This window comes from Microchirus variegatus (genome assembly GCF_963457635.1).
Source record: "Microchirus variegatus genome assembly, chromosome: 22".
Taxonomy (NCBI): Eukaryota; Metazoa; Chordata; class Actinopteri; order Pleuronectiformes; family Soleidae; genus Microchirus; species Microchirus variegatus.
Window position 1 is genome coordinate 18,254,419 of NC_139823.1, and position 20,265 is coordinate 18,274,683.

Here is a 20,265-nt window from a genome sequence, read left to right on the forward strand (position 1 = left end):
AAGTCATGATAGGATATTATCACGATATTAAAGTAATGATACAATATTATCACAATATTTAAGTCACAATATTATCACGATATTTAAGTCATGATAGGATATTATCACGATATTAAAGTAATGATACAATATTTAAGTCACAATATTATCACAATATTTAAGTCATGATACGATGTTATCACGATATTTAAGTAATGATACAATATTATCACAATATTTTAGTCACAATATTATCACGATATTTAAGTCACAATACGATATTATCATGATATTTACATCATGATACGATATCATGATATTTAAGTCATGATATAATCACGATATTTAAGTCACGCTACGATATTATCACGATATTTAAGTAATGATACAATATTATCATGATATTTAAGTCACAATTTTATCACGATATTTAAGTCACGATTATTATCACGATATTTAAGTCACAATATTATCACCAAAAGTCACGATACGATGTTATCACGTTATTTAAGTCGTGACACGATATTATCACGATATTTAAGTCACGATATGTTATTATCACGATAAAGAAGTCACAATCTCTAAGTCACGATATATTTAAGGCATTATTGTGCTTCCTCTGTTGCTGTACGACGTGTGAATCCTGCCCAGTGTTTCAGTGAGACGATGACGATGACGATGACGATGACGCCGCGGCTGCCAGAGCTCATCTCTCAGGCTTTATAACGCTCTGGCTCGTCCAGCAGGAGCTCTGAGCTTCTGCCAAAGCACGGCGCTTAGCCAAAGTACCTTTAATGAAATTCAACGTGGATTTTTTTTTATCCACTCAGCAATTTGAGCGAGAGCAACTTTAACGTCTTACAGCAGCACAATTTTAACGCTCTGTGTGTCGTGAACCCGCCGACACGTGCGACGCCGAGGAGGTTTGTGATTAATGAGCGCGTCACCGTCCTCCATTTGAGCTGCAATTATCACCAGTTAATGCTGATGATTCTTTGTGGAGAATGACTCTGATCTTCGTCTTTTTGTCGTTTAATTTACTCCAAATTATTTTAGATTTTTAGAGCTATGGTTGTTTAATTGACTAAACACACACGACAATGGCTTTTTGCCCGAGACACAGAAAAATAAGTGATTTTAACAACAAAGGCAGAATGAAATCTACTTGAATTAAAGTCTACGAAATCTTTAGTTTGTCTCCCCGCACCAAACCCCATAGAGAAAAACGGCGATTTTAAGCTCACAGGGACACTGGAGCTGCTGCTCTGCTGCTGCCCCGTGTGGTCACTTTGTGTCACTGAGGTGAACCTGAACAAGGAATTTCTAACCCCGAATTGACAAAATAGCTAATTTCAACTTAGTGATGGAGGCAACAGTGGATGAAAAACTCCTGTGTCTCTGTGAGCTAAAATCCCTGATTTTCTCTATGGGGTTTGGTGCAGGAGAGTGAGTGGTTTTTACAAACTTCAGTTTCTTGTTAAAAAACAACAGTGTCTAACAGTGACATAAAGCTCCGAACATATTCTTAAGATATATTTGACTGACGCTGACTTGATTAGATGAAAAACTCCTTCACACCAAACTCCATAGAGAAAGCTCACAGGGACACAGGAGCTGCTGCTCCACTGCTGCCTCGTGTGGTCACTTTGTGTCACTGAATTAAATCGGAACAAGGAATTTCAAACCCCAACTTGACAAAATACTACATTTAAACTTAGTGATGGAGGAAGAAGTGGATGAAAAACTCCTGTGTGTTCTGATGTTAAATCACTGTTTTTCTCTATGGAGTTTGGTGCAGGGAGAGTGAGTGGTTTACAAACTTCAGTTTCTTGTTGACGCTGACTTGATTAGATGAAAAACTCCCTCACACCAAACCTCATAGAGAAAATCACTGATTTTAGCTCACGGGGACACAGGAGCTGCTGCTCTACTGCTGCCTCGTGTGGTCACTTTGTGTCACTGAATTAAATCGGAACAAGGAATTTCAAACACAGAAGTGACAAAATAACACATTTAAATGTAGTAATGAAGGCAGAAGTGGATGAAGAACTCCTGTGTGTTATGATGTTAAATCACTGTTTTTCTCTATGGGCTTTGGTCTGGGAGAGTGAGTGGTTATTACAAACTTCAGTTTTTTGTTGAAAAGGTCCGTCTAACAGGAAGATAAATCAGTAAACAGATTCTTTAAATGTCACAAACATTTTCTTCTTGGAAATTAAATAATTAAAAACCACTTTTAGCTCACGGGGACACAGGAGCTGCTGGTCTACCGCTGCCTCGTGTGGTCACTTTGTCACTGAATTAAATCGGAACAAGGAATTTCAAACACAGAATAGAAAAAATAATGCATTTCAGCTTAGTGATGGAGGCAGAAGTGGATCAAAAACTCCTGTGTGCTGTGTCTTAAAATCGCTGTTTTTCTCTATGGGGTTTGGTGTGGGAGAGTGAGTGGTTATTACAAACTTCAGTTTTTTGTTGAAAAGGTCCGTCTAACAGGAAGATGAAACAGTAAACAGATTCATTAAATGTCACAAACATTTTCTTCTTGGAAGTTAAATCATTATAAACCACTCACTCTCCCACACCAAACCCCATTGAAAAAAATCACTGATTTTAGCTCACAGGGACACAGGAGCTGCTGGTCTGCTGCTGCCTCGTGTGGTCACTTTGTGTCACTGAATTAAATCGGAACAAAGACTTTAAAACACAGAATTGACAAAATAACACATTTAAAGTTATTGATGGAGGAAACAGTGGATCAACAACTCCTGTGAGCTGTGTCGTAAAATCGCTGTTTTTCTCTATGGGGTTTGGTGCAGGGAGAGTGAGTGGTTTACCAACTTCCGTTTCCATGCAGCAAAGGTTGCTTAAAGTCCACATTAAGCCGAGAACATGCCCGGTTGTCACGTTTTCATTGAGAGCGGCTTGTGTATTTCAGTTAACTATGGCTCTCGCAGCCTCCGGTTGTCCCGGTTAAAATCCGTCCAACATCTCTGACCCGGTTCTTTCTTCCCTTTCCCTCCGTCAGACGACGACCTGTCGGAGCAGAGCTCGGGTCACGACACGCCCGCCAGCGCGTCCTCTCGCCACGGCGTGGACGTGGAGGACGGCAAGAAGAGCAAGAGCAAAGGGAAGAAGAAGGAGAAGAAGAGCAAGGGCAAGAAGAAAGGCTCCGACGGCTCTCTGGAGGAACTGGACAAGAAGAGCAAGAAGAAAGGATTCGGTCTCCTGAGGTAAGACACGCCCCCGAAACGCAGCAGCTGGATTGGGATTATTCTGCTTTTCGGTGCAGATTTTAATCCAGATTATTTTTCTGATTCAAGTTCGATAAAGATTTTCTCTCAGAAATGAAAGTTAAAAACAACAGCGTGTCCTAATTTACTCCGACCGAGTTCAGTGGGATTAAGTCGTGTTGGATTATTCCACAACCTTTGTGTCCAGTATCTCTCAATCTCAAATATTATCACGATATTTAAGTTATGATATTATCACGATATTTAAGCCACGATACGATATCACGATATTTAAGTCACGATACGATATTATGATGATATTCAATTGATGATGGGATATTATCACAATATTCAAGTCACAATACGATATTATCATGATATTCACGTCATGATACAATATAATCATGATATTTAAGTAATGACACGATATTATCATGATATTAAAGTCATGATACAATATTATCATGATATTAAAGTCACGATACGATATCACGATATTTAAGTCACAATATCACAATATTTATGTCACAATGTTATCACAATATTTAAGTCACGATACGATATCACGATATTTAAGTCACAATACGATATCACTATATTTAAGTCACAGTATCAGGATATTTAAGTCACGATACGATATTATCACGATATTTAAGTCACGATATTAAAGTCACAATATTATCACTATATTTAAGTCATGATAAGATATTATCACGATATTTAAGTCACGATATTAAAGTCACAATATTATCACTATATTTAAGTCATGATACGATATTATCACTATATTTAAGTCATGATAAGATATTATCACGATATTTAAGTCACGATATTAAAGTCACAATATAATCACTATATTTAAGTCATGATACGATATTATCATGATATTAAAGTCATGATACGATATCACTATATTTAAGTCACAGTATCACGATATTTAAGTCACGATACGATATTATCATGATATTTAAGTCATGATACGATACCACGATATTCAAGTCACAATATCATCACAATATTTAAGTCACGATACAGAATTATCACAATATTTAAGTCACAATATTTACCTTACGATATTATCACAATATTATCACGATATTTAAGGAGTAATTGTGCTTTTTTGTTCAGATTTGAATCCACATCTGTTTGATAAAGATTTTATATCGGAAATGAAAGGGTGATTTAGTTCCAACAACAGAGTTCAGTTGGATTAAGTCCTGTTGGATTATTCCACAGCCTTGTTGTCCATTATTTCTCAATCCCAAGCCCAAGTGGCACAAACCTGGTACAAACCCAAAAACGTGTCCTTGTCGCGGCTTTATCAGCTTTATCGCGGCGTCCCTGTCGTGGGTTTGATGGTCCAATCCTCCGAGGACAATGACGACGAGTCCTTATCTTGTGTCAGTGACACTGTGTGTGGTCAGTGTATCAGCGCTTTCCCAACGCCTGAGATTCAATTAGGCTGCGGTCAGAGATAACGCTAAAGCTACAGCTACAGCTAAAGCTACAGCTACAGCTACAGCTACAGATAACAGGCCGATAAGAATCCAATCGGCCGCCGTGTCGGCCAAAGGTAATTGAAGAGACGCTGAGGTGGAGAGGGTCGGGAATCTTCGGGGTTCCCCGAGGACAACCATTCTTCAACGATCGTATAATTGTTTATAATGAATTCATGTTTCTAAAAAAAAAAGGTGCATTTTAAGCAGAACTTTGTGCTCTACGGAGCGCCCCCTACAGTTTCGGAGTAGATCTTTTTTTATGACACAACCCCCCGTAGTGTGGTTTATTTTAGTTTAGTCCGATAATGTCTCGCCAGTACCCGGTGAGGTGATGTAGCTATTTGTGTTTCGCTTTAAACGTTATCAAGATATTTAAGTCAAGATACGATTTTTAAGTCACAATATTATCTCGATATTTAAGTCACAATATTATCATGATATTTAAGTCACGATATTTAAGTCATGATATTATCTCGATATTTAAGTCGCTATACGATATTATCACAATGTTTAAATCACAATACGATATTGTCACGATACGATATTATCACAATATTTAAGTCATAATATTATCACGATATTTAAGTCACTATACGATATTATATTGATATTTAAGTCACAGTACGATATTGTCACGATATTTAACTCACTATATGATGATATCACAATATTTAAGTCACAAGATTATCACAATATTTAAGTTACAATACGATATTATATCGATATTTAAGTCACAGTACGATATTGTCACGATATTTAACTCACTATATGATGATATCACAATATTTAAGTCATGATATAATTACAATATTTAAGTCACAATATTATCATGATATTTAAATCACTATATGATGATATCACGATATTTAAGCCACAATACCATATCATAATGATATTTAAGTCACGATATGATATCACGATATTTAAGTCGCTGTATGAAACCACAATGTTTAAGTTGCAATACAATATTTATTATTTAAGTCACGATATTATCATGATATTAAAGTCACGATATTATCACGATATTTAAGTCACGATGTTATCACAATATTTAAGTCACTATATGATGATATCATGATATTTAAGTCACGATATTATCACGATATTTTAGTCACCATATGATATCAGTACAGTGTTAAAACACTAAGTTTATGGGTTATTCGTCATAGTTTAAGACAGACTTTAAGATGATTTCTCAACAAACAAACTCCATGAACCTCGTGAGAGTTTATTTTCCCAGATTAAACAAACTCTACTTCCTGTTTCCTCTCAGCACAAACATGTAAATATGAAGAAGCTGCGACAGTGATCTGTGTGACAGACTGTGTTTGTATGAGATCTCTGACAATCTGTCAATCCATATCTGCACAAACTCATCCTCTAACTTCTGTTTATGTTTCTTCTCTTTTCAAACTGTTTCATCTTCACAAACTTCTCTTTGGAAATAAATCGCCTTAAATCAGCAATAATGCAAATATTTGACTGTATTTTATAGATTATTATAATATTATATATAGATTAAAGCGGTTATGTTTGCCTTGTGATGTAGAATGTGAATCCTTCCCTAGTGTTTTGCTAAACGTCATCACGATGTCACAATACGATATTATTACGATATTTTAGTCACAATGTTATCACCATATTTAAGTCACGATGCGATATCATTACGATATTTAATTCACAATATTATCACGATACTTAAGTCGCGATACGATATCATTTCGATATTTTAGTCATATGTGATCACCATATTTAAGTCACGATACGATATCATTACGATACTTAATTCGCAATGTTATCACGATATTTAAGTCACAATGTTATCACGATATTTTAAGTCACAATGTTATCACAATATTTAAGTCACGATACGATATCATTACGATATTTAATTCACAATATTATCACAATACTTAAGTCGCGATACGATATCATTACGATATTTAAGTCACAATGTTATCACGATATTTTAAGTCACAATGTTATCACGATATTTAAGTCACGATACGATATCATTACGATATTTAATTCACAATATTATCACGATATTTAAGTCGCGATACAATATCATTACTATATTTAAGTCACAATATTAGCACGATATTTAAGTAATGATACAATAGTATTACAATATTTTAGTCACAATATTATCACGATACTTAAGTCACGATACAATATCATTACGATATTTACGTCACAATATTAGCACGATATTTAAGTAATGATACAATATTATTACAATATTTTAGTCACAATATTATCACGATACTTAAGTCACGATACAATATTATAACGGTATTTAAGTCACAATATCCCGATATTTAAGTCACAATGCAACATCATCACGTGTGTATACACAGTTTCAATTTGGGGTCAGATTTCACTGCTAGGCCACGCCTCCCTGCGCGCTCCTTCTCTCAGCCCACTTCTTTGGCATTTGTCTAAATCAGATTGGGGCTGAGTGAGCGTCAGAAGAGAAGGTATAGTTTTATATATATATATATATATATATATATGTCGTTGTGAAGCTCCTTGTTCTCAGATGTTGGTCTTTATTCATTATTTTCATCTTTTGTGCGTTCACACACACACACACACACACACCCCCACACACACACTCACACACACGTGGAACATGACTCAATTATCCGCTTCAATGCAATTGTGGCTCTCAAACGTTACTTTACTTATTTTAAAATGTCAAAACCTGTGACCTTAATCTAACAAACAGCAGCAACAGGGGGACAGATGTTGGACGTCGTCCCCGACGCGAGGACCTTGTTGTTGTCGTCGTCGTTGTTGTTGTTTTTGGCAGCAGTTTTAGTCACAAACAGCTGTTTTTCAGTCAAGGTGACCTCTGGGAAACGTGGGAATGTTTCTCTCTTTCTATGAAAGAAAGAAAGGAGGAAAAATCAAGGTTATTGTTGAAAGAGAACTTTTAAAGCACATTTAAACGAAGCGACTGGTGCTCTGTTGTTAAAGGCAGTGATTATTTTATCTTCATAGACGACAGTGATGCTGCTGCTGCTGCTGCTGCTGTATACATTATTGATGTAAAGATAAAGTCTGTATACACTGGAGACGCTGAAGGTGATCGCTCCTCTCTGCTAAATGATAAATGTATGCGGCCCTGATGCATATTTTACTAAAGAGGAGATTAATATACATTAATATATGCATTAATACATACAGTATGGAGATGAATGCCGGGATTATACGTAAGGCACCGTTCCTCGTTGTGCTTCATGCCTCGTCTCCTACAGATTTATTTTCTCATTTATTTAACTTGGTGATTTTTTGTTGTTGTTGTTGTTGTTGATGATGAAGGAGCGCTTGTGTGTATACAGCAGCAGAGCAGGGCCGGGCGGGGACAAGAATGCCACTTTTCTGGGATCTAATCTGAGCTCTACAGACATTCGTTTATATTTAAATAGTGCTGGGCGCGTTAATACCGCTAACGCCGGTTAACGTTAACGCACGCCGCGTTACCATGACGACTGACCGGGAAAAAAAACGTGACGTCGTGTTTACGCGACTCCCGATTTGTTAAAATGAGTCTCTAAAGTAACGCTTAACTTTAAAAGCAGACGCACACATACGCTAACGTTCTTTGTAGCGCTGCTCTTTTCCTTTAATGAACACACCGCTCCAGTTCCACTGTAGGCACGCTAACGAAGCTAACGTAGGTAACGCGGGTTTTTTTTCTCCGATCAGTCGTCATGTAAACGCGTTATGCGTTAGCGGGCGTTAACCTAGCCAACCGGTGTTAACGTGCTAACGGCGGTTAACGGCGTCAACGTTGACGCAGGGCTGGGCACGTTAACGTGCTAACACAACGGTTAACGTTAGCGCGCGACGCATTTCCATGAGGACTGACCGGAAAAAGACGTGCATGACGTCATGTTTAAGTGACTCCCCGATCGTTAAAACAAGTCTCTAAAGTAACGCTAAACTTTAAAAACAGACGCAAACATACGCAGTTACACAGGTACGCTAACGTTATTTGTAGCGCTGCTCTTTTCCTTTAATAAACAAACCGCTTGAGTTTAACTGTAGGCACGATAGCGGGCGCTAAAGGAGCTAACGGAGCTAACTGCTAAACAGTGCCTGGACTCCGGTGTCGAGGCGCGTAAACGTGACGTCTTTTCCCGGTCAGTCGCCATGGAAACGCATCGCGGCGTTAACGGCGTCGACGTTAACGCACGTTAGCGCCGTTGACGCGGGACTTGTGAGCGATCTGTCGCCCGATATCTGACAAAACAAACACTTAAGGAAACTAGACAAGGAAGCGATAAGGGTGGGCGCAGGGAAGGAGAGCGAAAAATCATCTGCGGTCGTCGCAGACGCTCGCTAACTTTCAAACCTCGCACTTCCCGCTGCGCCGCGATACCACCACAGCACAGCCGGGTGGCGCTAATTGACTCGTTTCCCCCCCCCGTCTGATTTTTTTCTGCTAAATACAGGAGCGGAGGAGGCGACACCGCGTCCTCTCGTCTGTGGATTTGTAAACACACACATCATCAAAACACCAGCGTCTGTGTGTGTGTGTGTGTCACACAGCAGGACACACACACACACACACACACACACACACACACACTGATCCTGAGTGACAGGACATAGGAGGACACAGACGGGACGTGTCGGTGTCCATGACGACTGCAGCAGACACACACACACACACACACACACACACACACACACACACGTCAAGTGTCACTTCACAGCGATATCCTTCAAAAGAAAAACGCCTGGATTATACCATTATACGTCTAATCCTCATCCATAAATATGTATAATCCCTGCACACTTCACACGTCTTAAAGAGACGGTCCTCACCGAGGACACAGATGTCTCACCACATGCGTTTGTCACATTTATCTCGCTGTTAAAGGAAGTTTGTAAACCACTCACTCTCCCTGCACCAAAGCCCATAGAGAAAATCAGCGACTTTAACGTCACAGCAACACAGGAGTTCACAGGAAGTTGTTGATCCACTGCTGCCTCCGTCAGTAACTTCAAATATGTTATTTTGTAAAATTCGGCGTTTGAAAATCCTTTGTTCGGATTTACCGCAGTGACGTAAACTGACCACACGGGGCAGCAGTAGACCAGCAGCTCCTGTGGTCCAAGTGGTTATAATCTGACTTCATCGGACGTTTGAGCAGCGTTTGGGTGAAATGTGTGGATTAGAATGATACTGAGTTCCTTCTTTGAATTCAGCTTCCTGTATGGAGGTGTTATTCTAATTTAAACACACACACACACACACACACACACACACACACACACACACACACACACACACACACACTATCAGCGTCAACAGCTGCTGCACAAACAAATTAACTTGCGATGGACGGCCATCCTGACGTTGATGTGAGCTGTCCGTCAAAAATCAGAGGGACACTGGAGATGAGGAAGTCCTCATACATATATTTATATAGCCGATAATTATATATAAAAAAATTTTTTTATTTGTATTTCCCTTAAAATATAAATTATTATTATATAACAGTGTGATGATATATGATTGTGATGATTCTAAAATGTTGATCTTTTTTGTTTTCTGTCCATAAAACCAGAAAATATGCGTCGTTAATCATCAGCACTGACATAAACGTACATAAAAACCTGCAGCAAAAAAAATCAATAAACGTCACTGAGAGGACACAAAGACGAGAAGTCACTGAAACAACACTTGCTACTTAAATATCGCGATATCGTATTGTGACTTAAATATCGCGATATCGCATTGCTACTTAAATATCGCAATATCGTATTGTGACTTTAATATCGCGATATCGTATTGTGACTTAAATATCGCGATATCGCATTGCTACTTAAATTTCGCGATATCGTATTGTGACTTAAATATCGCGATATCGTATTTCTACTTAAATATCGCAATATCGTATTGCTATTTAAATATCGCGATATCGTATTGTGACTTAAATATCGCAATATCGTATTGCTACTTGAATATCGCGATATCGTATTGCTACTTAAATATCGCAATATCGTATTGCTATTTAAATATCGCGATATCGTATTGTGACTTAAATTTCGCGATATCGTATTGTGACTTAAATATTGTGATAATATCATGAATTAAATAGTGTGACTTAAATATCGCTATATCATATTGTGACTTAAATAGTGTGACTTAAATATCACGATAATATCGTATTGTGACTTAAATATCGCGATCATATTTTGAATTAAATATTGTGATAACATATAGTGACTTGAATATTTTGATATCGTATTGTGACTTAAATGTTGCGATATCGTATTGTGACTTAAATAGTGCGATAATATTGTGACTTAAATATCGAGATAATATCATATTGTGACTTAAATATCGTGAAAACATCTTATTGTGACCTAAATATTGCGATAAAATTGTGACTTAAATATCGAGATAATATCATATTGTGACTTAAATATCGCGATAATATCATATTGTGACTTAAATATCGTGAAAACATCTTATTGTGACCTAAATATCGCGATAATATTGTGACTTAAATATCGAGACAATATCATATTTTTACTTAAATATTTTGATATCGTATTGTGACCTAAATATCGCGATAATATGGTGACTCAAATATCGTCAATTAAATAAAGGTATCACCTTAACTTTGTTGGCTGTAAGGACGAATGAAAAGTGAAAAAACGTTGTAATATTATGACTTTTAAAGCTTCATTTCTTTGTTATTTGGCCCTAATAACTGCATGTAATCTGTAATCTGATTGTACGTCAGATTTAAGGCCTTGATCTTTGATCACAGAGAGACATTTTAACTTATCCATCGAACCAGATTATCTCCATTTATTTACGTGGGATGACAAATTAACCGTTTTTAAAACAAAATTGCAGTTCTTGGTGTTTTATTCATAATTAAATGATGCTGCCTTCTTATTTTCCTCTTCTCCTATTTGTTTTATTGTTTTCCAAAAATCTTCCTTCCATTTATTATATTTTAACTCGTTTAGAGATTAAACTTCGAGTCATCGAGCGCGGGAAACACGATCCCGACTAAATCATTCCTCGTGACGAGCGTAATCCATTTGCGTCGGTCGGTCGTCGCGATCCGTCGCCGCCGACGTCTCGAGTTTTGACGTTTTGAGTTTGAGCTGAAGGGAGACGGACGCTGACCGTCGCTCAGACGACCAATTAAAGGTATTCATGTCGCCACAGGAAACGGTCACGACCAATTAGCATGTGATCTGACTCACGCACACACACACACACACACACACACACACACACGCGGCGCCAGGAAGCGATTCCACCTCGGTCCACTCCTGTCTTCTTCATGTTCTTCATGTCATCGGTGATTGATGGACTTCCTCTGTCATTTAAAGTCTGCTAATGACACACACACACACACACACACACACACACACACACACACACACACACACACAGTGTATGACCTCACCCAGCAGCAGGTCAAGTGTTTCTTGTACGCAGAGGAACCCAAACCCCTGACCTTTGACCTTCACCTGGAGCCGTGGTGACTTTGTTTTATGACGAACAGAAACAGATTTGCGTCATTTTACGTCGTTTACCTCAAATGTGTTGTTTGTTTTTAAGCGAAAGGATTAATTTCCTATCGCAAAATACATTTTTTACGTGCTTTTATTTTGAAATTCTGCAAACTATTGTCACAAATACTGTTATTGCGATGAATTTTAAGCTCGTATCGGCCAATTTTACTTAATAGGCGTGGTTAACTTTATGTCTATCCTGTGCTGTGGGGGCGTGGCTTTGGAGGGTGGTCTGAAGGAAAGGGGCGTGGTCTTGTGAATTCAAATTCAAACAGTTTTTCCTGGATCTCCTTACCTTTTAAAGTTGAACAATTTTTTTTTTGTTGAAGACGGCTCAGATCTGACGAGACGATGTCTGTAATCTGATCCTTTCACCACAACCCGTCTAGGCAGATGGCAGCACATGTTTGAGTCTGGTTCTGTACGAGGTTTCTTCCTCTTAAAAGGGAGTTTTTTCCCTATTGTAAAGGGATAATGTATGTTGTGATTTGGTGCTATACAACTAGATTTTAATTGAATTAATTAAACGTGCAGATAGGTCTATGTACAGCGAAGTTACAGGGCACTTCCTGTTTCGGACAAACTACTTCCTGTTGAGAGGTCATGGCTTGCAGACGTGTTCAAGGTCGGTCCCTTGTCTTATACATGAAGGTTGAAGTTGATTGGTTAATATACAGCGACGTTACAGGGCACTTCCTGTTTCGGACGAACTGCTTCCTGTTGAGAGGTCATGGCTTGCAGGCGTGTTCAAGGTCGGTCCCTTGTTTGATATACAACGTTTCAAGGTGGTTGGTTGGTGTACAGCGAAGTTACAGGGAACTTCCTGTTCGTTGGCGATTGGTCGAAATTCGCCCAAATTCCGATGGTTGCCGTGGCCACGCCCCTTTTGAATCTGCAAGACCTTTTTGGTAATTTTTCATCTTTGATGTTTCTAGCACTAATTCACACATTTTTTTGGTATGTTTGTACGAATAACGCTCTCGGACGAGTTTGTTTATTTACGAAAACGTGCCAAATTGGACGCCAAATTCAAAATGGCCGACTTCCAGTTGAGTTGAGATCATGGTCGCGATTGACTTTTTTGTTTGTCTTGTGGTGTGACATGTTTCTACCAAGTTTACGTGAAATTTGGTGCAACTTAGTTTCACCTACGGGGGCCGCTACTGAGTCATTTTGCTCCACTTTTACGTTATTTTTAACGATTTCCCTCCGTTTTCACCAACATTTAGTGCCTCAAAAATGTGAAATGTGCGAGTGCTCGGAAAATCAAGTAAAATCTGAGTAAAATTAGGTACAAATTTATATATTTAACTTAAATTCTATGATTAAAGTTAGCTTAAGATTAAGCGCCCAAAAACGTTGTTTCGTAGACTCTTTCAATCTCAACGTCCTTTAAATTAAGAGTTTGTGTCTTATCATAAGATAAAGCTTAGTTTATATTGAACTTCACCTCCCTCGTGTTCTTTCTCTTCCCCCTTTCTGAACCCCCCATTTTTCCTTTCACCACAACCTGTCTAGGCAGATGGCCGTGCATGTTTGAGCCTGGTTCTGTCCGAGGTTTCTTCCTCTTAAAAGGGAGTTTTTTCCCTATTGTAAAGGGATAATGTATGTTGTGATTTGGTGCTAAACAAATACAATTGAATTAAATACTAGCTTAACTTCAAGTTAGCTAAAGATTAAGCTCCTCTTTCAATCTCAACATCCTTTATGTCAAAAATCACAAATTAACTTTCACTTTTGTTAAATCACAACTGTACTTTATCATAATTTGCTTCATACCTGTAGACTTTTACAAAACACACACATGTTTATGTCAATAAGGATTTAGTTAGGAAGAAAAAACAAAGATTTAAACCCTCTACCCAGTGAGTGTGAGGAAGGTGAGAATAAAGCTAGAATAAAGAAAGACAGAGCGAGCGAGCGTCTGCCTCTGAGACTAAACAAGAGACTCCAGGAATAAGAAGAAGGAGCCATAAAAAAAGAGAGTGTGAAGAGGAAGGAGGGAAAAAGAAAAGAAAGAAAGAAAGGATGGATGAGTCAAAGCTGCAGCTCGGCTGGGGAGGAATAAGGAGCTTAGGAATATATGGAGGCATAGATGTTTCCTTCAGAGGCCGAGGGAGAACAGTTAATCAGCCAAGCAGAAATGTTATCGCAGTAATTAGATTGGTCTGTATGTATCTGTGGCTGAGGAGGAGGAGGAGGAGGAGGAGGAGGAGGAGGAGATTAACACTACAGAGGCTTGTGATGTAACGCTGTGTCTCCTTCTCCTGTTCTGGCAACACGACGCTGCCTCACTCCGCGGTGAGACCAGTCGGAAAATATTCCAGGGCTGGAAATAGACGGAACGACACACACACACACACACGCACACACGCAGACAGACACACACACACGCAGACACACACACACGCAGCAGAAAATAGACAACAGCAGCTTGTTAAAAAAATCTGTGTGCCGTGGTTTCCTGGTGGAAGTGAGGATCAGGACACACGGACGAGGTCACCGACACCCGACACTGAAAAACAGAGAGGAAATCACAGACCGCTCCTTTAATTTCACAAACTTTTTATTAAAACGTCAGCCGGGGAAGTCATGCTTTAAATTTAACTTCATTTAATGTGTATATTTCTATTCCAAATACACAAAAATCATCAATATCCAACATAATAATTGTTAATATGTACCATTGATATTATAAAGTCTCTATTTTAGGCTTTAATTATTGAAATTATGGACTATACTGTGAATATATATATATATATTTATATATATATATATATATATATATATATTAGTATGTAAATATGTCATGGAGTTGTTCTTAATTTTGTAATTTTCCTCTTTATTCATTCATTTCCCGTCCATTTTCTTTGTTTTTTACCCGACACAGGCATCAGTAAACAATACATGTCATTAGTGCAGAGGAAAATGCATTTAAATAATCATCAAATATCAAAAATAATGCACAAAGAGTCAAGAAATAGAAATATATAATGTCAACAAGGGCTTTTAAACGTCAATATGAGACAAAATTAAACAAAAATAGTATATCAGACTCTGTAAAATGACACATTTTGAAAAATAGCATCGGAACATAGAGAATAATATTCATTAAAAGCAAAAATACCATCAATATTAGGATTTTCTAAATTATTTTTGGCCTTTATTGATGTAAAAAAAAAAAGCGCCGGTAATCCGAGTTTAAATCGGCGTCTGTGAATCAGTGAAATCAGAGGAAGCAAAAGAGAACTGATGCTAATCATGGTTTAGTTTAAAACACACACACACACACACACACACACACACTTAAAGGCTCAGTATGTGATTTCTCAGCCCTGCGTTGAGAAATAATTTCTTTTTTTATTTCTCTGCGACTGTAGTTTAACACCTGGAGGAGAGAGAGAGAGAGAGAGAGAGAGAGTGAGGTATGAAAGCACAGCAGGTCGTTCTCGTGGGAGAGAGCAGAGCAGATATGGAGACGCTCGTCTTAATCAACACCTCAGCAAATCCCTGGAGAACGACTACTTCAGACAGAAGGATGGAGGGAAGGAGGAGGGAGGAGAGGAGAGGAGAGGCTAAGACGAGGGGATAAGGAAGAAAGATGAAGTCTGCGAGTGAATTTATTACTTATCTCACACAGAGAAAAATAACATGAAAATCAACTGAAATTATAGCTAACAGCAGTGTTGTGCGGGCCCTGCCAACAGGTGGCGCTATGCCCTTGACTTGAGTTTTCAATGTGTGGGTGTGTTCTCGCCGGGTTTCTTATCCCACGTGTGAAGTTTTGTGCAGATAGGTCTATGTACAGCGAACTTACAGGGCACTTCCTGTTTCTGATTAACTACTTCCTGTAGGAGGTCATGGCTTGCGGACGTGTTCAAGGTCGGTCCCTTGTCTTACATATGAAGTTTCACGGTGATTGGTCTATGTACAGTGAAGTTACAGGGCACTTCCTGTTTCGGATGATCTACTTCCTGTTGGGAGGTCATGGCTTGCAGGCGTGTTCAAGGTCGGTCCCTTGTCGTATATATGATGTTTCAAGGTGCTTGGTTGGTTACAGCAAAGTTACAGAGCACTTCCTGCTTGTTGGCGATTAGTTGAAATTTGCCCAAATTCCGATGGTTGTCGTGGCCACGCCCCTTTTGAATCTGCGAGACCTTTTGGTAACTTTTCATCTTTGATGTTTCTAGCACTAATTGACACGTTTTTTTGGTATGTTTGTACGAAAAACGTTCTCGAACAAGTTTGTTTATTTACGAAAATGTGCCAAATTGGACACCAAATTTTTTTTTCAAAATTTGGACGACATAGTATATAGTATGACGTTTTTGTCAAATTTTGGACCAAAAATTTTTGGTCAAATTGTTTTTTCAATTGTTGGACCACTTTTTTTCTTAAAATTTTGGGTCAATTTTTTTTCCAAATTTTTTACAACAGTATGACGTTTTTGTCATATTTTGGACCACAAATTTTGGGTAAAAATTTTTTTCAAATGTTGGACAACATAGTATAGTATGACGTTTTTGACAAATTTTGGACCCAAAATTTTGAGTCAAATAATTTTTTTTTAAATTTTGGACTTTAAGTTTTGGGTTAAATTTTTTTTTCATATTTTGGACGACAGCCCTTTTTGCTCTGGCTAACGCTGAGCTTGTGTCACCGCCGCGACAGTAGCTACAGTAATTATTACGCTCACAGTCCACTTCCTCCTCCGCGACACACTGACCGCGCTGCGTTTGTCCAAATCGGGGGTTTGTGTTTCCTTAAATGTGTGAAAAGTCATTGTGCGTGAGGTGTTACGAGTCATTTTAACGCACATACGGACGTAAACATAGCCACTGGACTAGTCCTGGAGCTTGTCCGGAGTCATTTGTGTTAGCGCACACAGTCCCGGGACGTTTTTTCCCTAACATTGTCAGGAACTCTGACTCTGACTGTGCAGCTACTTTCTCCCAATTATCTGAGAAGCTTCACAAAACGCAGCGAGCTAAACGCGGCGTTTCCCAGACATCATTATCCTCCTCGCTGTATTCGCTAGCTCCTCTTTTGGGGGGTAACCTGAGGTCTGAGGAAGGAGCTGAAAGTTTTATATCCATGTCCGGAAAATCTCGTCCCGTGAAGAATCAGTGGATTTAGAGGGAAATCGAATCTGTATTTGTAGAAATAACACATTAAATCCAGGTGGATTATAGACAAAGGCATTATTATTATTATTATAGGATTATTAAAGTCTAACTCTCATGATAACAATCATTATTTTTGCTCGGGATAATCATGACGGGTCGTTTTCATGTCGCCATTTTTCTAACAAACCAAGTGTAGAAGCTAATATATGCACACAGGTGAGCACACACACACACACACACACAGGGGAAGTGCAAACAGCCTCATGGAACGGGACGTCTCATTAGCTTAGCATTATCTACCTACACAACCACTCCATCACGCTCTCGTTAGGGGGGAGGCAGGGGGTCCGGGTGAGTCAGGCGGCGCCGGTTGTCCCACTTAACTCACTCCTCACTGTCACCGCGAGCCGCTTGGAACCGTTATTAGCGCGTCGCTGTCATCATTAGCCCGCTGATCCCGCCGTCGTCACCTTAGCGCGGCTCGGGACTCCGCGAGAGAGTTCCCTCTCTCAGTTATATTTCTGTTAGCACCTATTTCGGTGTATTTTTGTTGCTTTCTTTGCAGACGATGTGATTCCGTTTCCTGCGTCACATCATGACCTCCATGTTGTGTCCGTAAATATGTTTCAAAGACAAGTTACGGACCTAACTAAAATTAGCATCACAAAGATCTTAACATTACTGACATCACCAAAAAAACAATTATTTTACCAAAAATTTGCTACATTACAAGTTACAAAAGTTTGTAAAACATGTTGCTAGCTTCACAACAACGTAATATACAGGACTAAACATTTTGCAAAAACATGTTACTGAGGAAAAAATTTAATTGAACAAAATGTGGTTTAAAGAAACATTACAAGAACGTAACTTCCAGAACCGAAAATTTGTAACTGACTTTCCAAAAATTAGCATCACAAAGATCTTAACGTTACTGACATCACCCAAAAACTTTACAAAACGCGTGACGCCAAAACAAGTGTTGAAAAATGCGTTGCTAGCTTCACAAAAACATGATTTACATAAATGTTGCAAAAACATGTTACTGATGAAATGTAACATGTGGTGTAAAAAAAACCATTACTAACGTTAAAAGAACGTTACAAAATGTGTTTCGTTGTTTTTATAAATCACTGACCATGTGCACCAAAAAATATTACAAAATGTAACGATTTTTTTTTTTTTACAATATTTTCTTTACAATTTTTTTTACAAAATTTTCTTTACATTTTTTTTTACAAAATTTTCTTTACAATTTTCTTTACTTTTTTTTTTTTTTACAATTTTTTTAAACAAAATATATTGATCTTACTAAAACGTATAAGTGACAAAACATTTGCTAAACAAGATACAAAATGTTGCTTGTAATGTAATGTTTTATTAAAACATGTTTCTAACGTTACAAGAATGTTACTTACAGAACGAAACATTTCGCAAAAACATGTTACTGATGTTATAAGAATAGTCAAAAATGTTACTGGCGTCAGAAAATCTTTACTAAAATTACACAAAAACATGACACTGAAGTTTTAAAATGTGTTGTTTTTAAAGAAGACGTTAGCGTCAAAAAACGTTACTTATGTCACCAAAAAAAGATACGAATGTTATAATGTTACGTATATAATAAGACTTTTAAGGTTCTGGAATGACTGGAAACATATAGCCTCCCCCTTTGTGTCAAACTAAATGACTAGGACTGTACGTTGGTGAGCTGTAAAGAGCATTTTCACATCATAATTGTCACAAATTCACAGTGAGCGAGTTGTGTTTCCTCAGAGTTTTTGTGTGTTTGCTCTCCTCTCAGGATAAAGACGTGCCATTTATTCTTCTTTTTCTCTTATTTATTTTTACCCGACAGTCGTCTCACACACTTGACAGGAAATGAACTGTCGCTGTTTTTGTGAGCGAGTGACGGACGGACGGAGAAAGAATTAATGAACAGAACAAAAAGGAACAGAGAGAAGACAGGAGGAGGAAGAGGAGGAAGAGGAGGAGGTTGTTAAATAAAGCGATTGTTAACGAGTTGTCGGGAAAAAAGTGTGAGTTTGACGATGAAGATGAAGAAGGGATGAGGTAGAGCGGCAGAGAGAGAGAGGGGGATAATCACCTCCCTTATGGCAGGTACATGTCTCTAATTAGGAGTCCCACTCTCGCCGTCTCTCATCTCCCCCTCTTTTCTTCTTCCTCCCTTCCTTCCCTCTTCTTTCAGACAATGCAGTGAGGAAAAACGCTGCTTTTTCCCTAATTAATGCGGATATAATGATGGGTCCATGGGTGGACCTCTGCCCCTGCAGAATGTTGATTAAAGCTCCCTCTATCTGTGTGTGTGTGTGTGTGCGCGTGTTCTTGTACTTGTGGCATACTGAGGACCAGTGAGGGTTTTTAACCAACAAAGTGAGGTCATTCTTACGGAGTGAGGACATTTTGGCCGGTCCTCACTGTTTTCATTGAAATCACTTCCTTAGGTTGCTATAACATGCTATACTCAATTTGTCAAAAAAAAAAAAAAAAAACATTTTGGACGACATAGTATAGTATGACTTTTTCTCAAATTTTAGACCAAATTTTTTTTTTCAAAAAAGTTTTTCACATTTTTTATTCAAAAAAGTTTTTCACATTTTTTTTTCAAAAAAGTTTTTCACATTTTTTTTTCAAAAATGTTTTCACATTTTTTTTCAAAATGTGTTTTCACATTTTTTTTTCAATAATTTTTTTCAAAAAAGATTTTCTAAAAAATGTTTTTTTTTTTTTTTTTTTGAATTTTTTTTTTGAATTTTTTGTTTCCATTTTTTTTTGGGATCACAGTATAGTATGACGTTTTTGTAAAATTTTGGACAAAAACATTTGGGTCAAATTTTGGACAAAAAA

General features: G+C 38.0%; 1 protein-coding gene across 1 annotated transcript in view; it reads left to right on the top strand.

Annotated features, from left to right (window-relative positions):
* The window catches only part of pard3ba (par-3 family cell polarity regulator beta a), a gene marked incomplete at both ends in the record, with an annotated part of 184,277 nt that overhangs the window by 117,834 nt on the left and 46,178 nt on the right, over window positions 1–20,265 (top strand). The window contains one exon of the mRNA XM_083908728.1: window positions 3,008–3,212. Coding sequence (XP_083764854.1) covers window positions 3,008–3,212 — 205 coding nt within the window. The remainder of the gene's footprint in view (window positions 1–3,007; window positions 3,213–20,265) is intronic.